This window comes from Nannospalax galili, unplaced genomic scaffold (assembly GCF_000622305.1).
Source record: "Nannospalax galili isolate Female #2095 unplaced genomic scaffold, S.galili_v1.0 scaffold1050, whole genome shotgun sequence".
NCBI classification, from domain to species: domain Eukaryota; kingdom Metazoa; phylum Chordata; class Mammalia; order Rodentia; family Spalacidae; genus Nannospalax; species Nannospalax galili.
This window is the reverse complement of record NW_008329037.1, coordinates 918,648-924,242: the sequence shown is the minus strand read 5'-3', so window position 1 is coordinate 924,242 and position 5,595 is coordinate 918,648. Positions and strand designations below refer to the sequence as shown.

Genomic DNA, 5,595 nt, shown 5'->3' with positions numbered 1-5,595 from the left:
CTTTTTGAGACAGGGTCTCCCTGTAGCCCCAGCTGTCCTGGAACTCACTATGTAGACCAGGCTGGCCTTGAACTCACAGAGATCTGCCTGCCTCTGCCTCCCAAGTGCTGGGATTAAAGGCGTGTGCCACCACGCCTAGCCATTTCTCACAATTAATTTTGGTACAGTATTAGATGCCAGGAGTAACAGTGACCTAATAATGCATATCATTTCTATTTTTTATTTTTTTGTATAACCTCATGTAGAGTTACATTTGGCCATTAGCCAAGCATGGTTTTGCATCCGTAAAAAATATGCTAAATTGCCTAGCATGTGCAAAGCTCCTAAATTTGCTCTCTAGCAAAGAGCGTGGTAGCGAAGGGATGGGGGACCTAGTTCAGTGGTGCCTGGAATATATGAGACTCCAGGTTCTATCCCCAGCACCTTAAATGGCACAGAGCAGTAATTGAATAGCAGAAATTGCCTTTACACATGTACTTTTTTAACGTGCTTTTATGTAGCTGAGTTACCAGTAGGGATGGTAGGTGAGGCATTAGAACTGTCTTTAAGAATATACTCGGTAAGCTAGGCATGGTGGTGCACGCCTTTATTCCCAGCACTTGGGAGACAGAGGCAGGTGGAACTGGATCTCTGTGAGTTCAAAGCCAGCCTGGTCTACATAGTGAGTTCCAGGACAGCTGGGGCTACAGGGAGACCCTGTCTCAAAAAGACCAAAAAAACCTCAGTAAAGGAACTATATAGATGATTTCTACTGTTTATGCAGAAATATATATGCAGAAGCCATTCAGGAATTAGAATTCTCAGGAAGTAGATTGTTGTCAGAAATATAATGCCCTAGTCATTTAGTCAGCTGTTTGACTAATGAGTTAATACAATCCTGGTCTATGTAAAAATATATATGGTCTATATAAAAATATACATTTGTATTATATGCTTTTACCTGTTTTCATGGGGCCCAGCACTATTTTTAATTCAAAGTCAAAGGTGTTAAATTTTGGAGAATAATTAAATGACAGGTGGTTTCCTCACCACCACCCTTACATTGCCATGTGAAATCTTTCGTTTCAAAGTAATCATCTCTTCAGTCCACATTGTTAACTTGTTTTTTTGTTGTTTTTTTGCAGGAGGTGTATCGAATTCCAAAGAAAGTTCAAACTGAAAAGGAGAACACAGGTAGGTGTTCAGAAATGTTTGCGTTACAAATACTCTTTTGGTATTTATAGCATTAACACAGTGTTAAGAACTTCAGGTTTTTTGCTTTTGAAATTAACATATATAGGAAAGTGAAATATTTGATATAACAGATTGAAATTTTGCGCTTTTATTCTTTTTCTCTTCATGGCTTTTTGTCAAAGGAAATGTTTCTTACACTGCCTGTGTTGTTGCTTTGGTAACTTACCATCCATTCATTTGCCTCTCTAAGAATAGTTTATTTTCTCCCTCCTTCAGTGCTGGGAATTAAATCCAGGGCTTCACAAATGCTAGGCAAGTGCTCTACCACTGAGCTTCTTTCCCTATCCCTAAAATAGACATTTTTTTTTTGATTCATTTATTTTTATTTTATGTGTATGAGTGTTTTTGCCTGCATGTAAGTATACCATATCATACACTGCCTGAGGAGGTCAGATGCCCTGGAGCTGGAATTTACTGATGGTTGCTAGCCACCATGTGGGTGCTGGGAACCAAACCCAGGTCCTTTTGATCACTGAGCCCTCTCTCCAGCCCCTACAGTAGACATTCTTCTTCTTTTTTTTTTCCTTTAATTTTATTGTTTTTTTTTTATTTTTGGTCTTTTTTTTTTTTTTTTTTTGAGACAGGGTCTCCCTGTAGCTCCAGCTGCCCTGGAACTCACTATGTAGACCAGGCTGGCCTTGAATTCCCAGAGATCTGTTTGCCTCTCCCTCCCGAGTGTTGGGATTAAAGGCATGCGCCACCATACCCAGCTTATTATTTTTATTTTATGTGTACGTGTGTATTGCCTGCATGAGGTAGCTGCACCTGTGTTGTGTAATGCCTATGGATCAGAAAAGGGCATCAGAGTCCCTGGAACTGGAATTATAGACAGTTGTTAGCCTCCATGTGGGTGCTGGGAATCAAACCTGGGTCCTCTGCAAGGGCAGTCAGTGCTCTTAACCACTGAGCCATCTCTTCAGTCCCTAAAGTAGACATTCTTAAATCTATACTCCTAGAGATCTGTGGAAGAATGCTTATTTCAGCTGTTTTGTGCACATTCCTATATGTCTGTATTTTCCTGGGGAAGGTTAAGAACTTGTATCAGATTCTCAGGGAATCAATGACCAGTGAAAAGGTTCAGAATCTTTGTTACAGAATAGATGGTACTAGTCTGGTATAACCCTCCAGGAGCTACATAGGATGATCTTTAGTCTTTTCAGGAGCAACCTATTAGGCAGCAACTGCAGTCTTCCCCTTGCCTGTAAAACCCCATAGCTCAGTCTCAGGCTTTTAGAATAAGGAAATACTTTTAAGTTTGTTTTGATCCTTCAGTGTTAAGCAGCTAAAAATTAGAAACTTTAAAATTCTGGAGAATTATGAAATGCTTTAAGAAACAAATAGATTACCTTTGTTTTATGGGGAAATCAGCTTGAATGAGCCAAATGGCTTCTCTGCCTCACATATTCTAAATAGAGTCAGAATGTAAACTCTTGACATGAGTTCTTTCTTAAATTTCACCAGGTATATTGAAATAGCATCATTTAAAAGAAATATCAGGCATTAAATGAATTTACGACAGGAAACAATAGCCATAAGTAGATAAAAATAAACTTAGTAATGCTACCTCACAGAAGACTGTAGTATCAACACCTTGTGTAACGGACCAGTTAATTATACAGCTTTGCTTCCCTTTTCCCCTCTCCCCATGTTTGAGGATGTTAGGCAAGTGTTCTATCACTGAACTAAATTCCTAAGCTATACAGAATTATCTACTAGCATATGAGGTAAATGAATTCTGTTAGCTTCCCACTGACAGATGCTCAAACATGAGTTTTTGGCCAACTAAAAGGAAAACTAGGGGTGGGGTGGGGGCTGAGAGATGACTCAGTGATTAAGAACACTTGCTGCTCTTTCAGAGAATCAGGGTTCGGTTCTTAGCACCCACATCAGGTAGCTCATAACCACTTATAATTCTAGCTCCAGGAGATTGGACATTCTGTTCTGACCTCAGTGTGTACCCACAGACATGTGCACATATACACATAAATAAAAAATAAAATAGCTTAGTGCCAGGCATGTTGGCGCACACCTTTAATCCCAGCACTTGGGAGGCAGAGGCAGGAGGATCTCTGTGAGTTCAAGGCCACCCTGGTCTACATAGTAAGTTCTAGGACAGCTGGTGCTACAGGGAGACCCTGTCTCAAAAAGACCAAAAAATTAATTAATTAATTAAGTAAGTAAGTAAATAAAATAGCTTCATAAATGAGTGAGAACCAGGGCTGGTGATGTTGCCCAATCGGTAGAGTGTCTGATATGGACAAAGCCCTTGGTTTGATCCCCAACACCACATAAAATTAGATATAATGGTTCACACTTGTAATCTCAGCATTTGGGATGTGGAGGCAGGAAAATCACAAGTTGAAGGTCATTCTTAAGTTCAGCATTGGGGTACAGAAGACCTTGTCTCAAAAATAAAAGAACTATGAGAATAGCTTGTGCAAACCTAATCCTACTGATGAAATGTGGTAGGGAAACTATAGCATGTTTTTCTGAAAAGACAAAAAGGAAAACCCTGCACATATTAAAGCCAGGCTTGGTGATATAGACCTGAAATCCCACCTATTCAGGGAGGATAAAGCAGGAGAAACTCAGATAAAGCATCACAAACTCAGAGCTTATCTAGGCCACAGGTAGTGTGTTGAAGGCCAGCCTGGGCAATTAAATAGTATTCTGCCTTAAAAAATATTGGGGACTAGAGATATGGCTCAGTGGTTAAGAGCATTGTCTGCTCTTGAAGAAGACAATGGTTTGATTCCCAGCACCCACATAGTGGCTAACAACCATCTGTAACTCTAGTTTCAGTGGATCCAACGCCCTCTTCTGACCTCTGCCAGCATTGCATGACACAGGTGCACTTATATAGATGCAGGCAATATATTCAAATACATAAATAAAATTAATAAGAAATTAAAAAATAAAAAATAGTAAATGTCTGGAGAATACAGTTTTTCCTTAGGTTTAATTCCTAGTATGGGGGTGGGAGGGGGAGACAAATGACACAAAGCCCAGTACATGAGAATGTGCTTTGTGCTATGAGTCAGTAATGTTTTTTTAAAGAAATTCTCTGCTTAAGAGAACAGTCTATAATACCAGTTTATATTGAAATGTTTGGTAGTGCCTGAAATGGTCAATTGTAGATTGTTTTAGGAAGTTGAGAACTGAGTAGGTATGATTAGTAAAAAATAGTATTCAGGTCAGCTTTTCGAAGCAGTAGCAGTATAATTTAATCAGTAAAGACAGTAAGAACCCTTGTAGGCAAAGAGTGACACTGTGAATATTACTAGTACCATCTTTGAATAGGTAGTTGATGTCCTTTTTTTTTTGGTGTTGTAGTTCTTTGAGTTTAACTTTCTAAGTTAACACCTGTATTTAAGATACTTTCCTTTTTAGTTTTTTTTTTTTTTTGTCTTTTTGAGTCAGGGTCTCCCTGTAGCCCCAGCTGTCCTGGAACTCACTATGTAGACCAGGCTGGCTTTGAACTCACAGAGATCCAGTTCCGCATGCCTCTGCCTCCCAAGTGCTGGGATTAAAGGCGTGTGCCACCACTCCCCGCTTTTTTTTTTTTAAAGAGACTTGTTGATGCTTCTATGAAGCATGTCAGTTTTTTTCTACTGGCTACAAATACAGTTACAGGAGCAATTGAAAACTTTTCACATTTTGAACTAATGGGCAAACTGCCTGGCTAAATATAGCGGAAACATCTTTCATACATGTACTCACAGAACTAGTTAGAAATATTAAGGACTTGAACTGAGATTTTGGTGGGCTAAAGAAAAAAAGCATTCATGGAAGAGAGTTTTAATAAGAGTGACTACACATAAAACATGTATCTCATTCAAAGTAAGGGCTGGATGTTTATATTTGTTGGATAGAAGTTTTATTATACACTTGATGTGCTCTTACTTTACTAAAGTAAATTGTAAAAATCTTTCCCTCTCTAGTAACTGAACGAGGAAGGGATGCTATTGTCTTCAGAGATCAAACAGCAGCACCAAAGACTCCTAACAGATCAAGAGAGAGAGACCCAGATAAGCAAACTCAAAACAAAGAGAAAAGGAAACGAAGGGGTTCCCTCTCACCACCCTCCTCTGCCTATGAGCGGGGGACCAAAAGGCCAGATGACAGGTAAGTGACCAAATCGAGTTTTTGTCATTTGAGCAAATCAAAAAATACCCAAGTCAGGCACAGCCAGGAGTGGTGGTGCATGCCTGTAGTCCCAGCACTTGGGAGGCAGAGGCAGGCGGATCTCTGTAAGTTCAAGGCCAGCCTGGTCTACCTAGTGAGTTCCAGGCCAGCTGGGGCTACAGGGAGACCCTGTTTCAAAAAGACCAAAAAAAAAAAGACATGAAAATAGAGGGGGTA

General features: G+C 39.7%; 1 protein-coding gene across 3 annotated transcripts in view; it reads left to right on the top strand.

Annotated features, from left to right (window-relative positions):
• Setd2 (SET domain containing 2, histone lysine methyltransferase) overlaps positions 1-5,595 on the top strand; it is a 132,969-nt gene that overhangs the window by 90,700 nt on the left and 36,674 nt on the right. For 2 of the 3 annotated variants that reach the window (XM_008830560.2, XM_017797480.2), the window contains exons 13-14: positions 1,125-1,173; positions 5,175-5,358. In XM_008830560.2, the coding sequence (XP_008828782.1) occupies positions 1,125-1,173; positions 5,175-5,358 (233 nt within the window). Of the gene's footprint in view, positions 1-1,124; positions 1,174-5,174; positions 5,359-5,595 lie in introns of those variants that run through there. The other variant, XR_003849156.1, reaches the window with a different exon arrangement.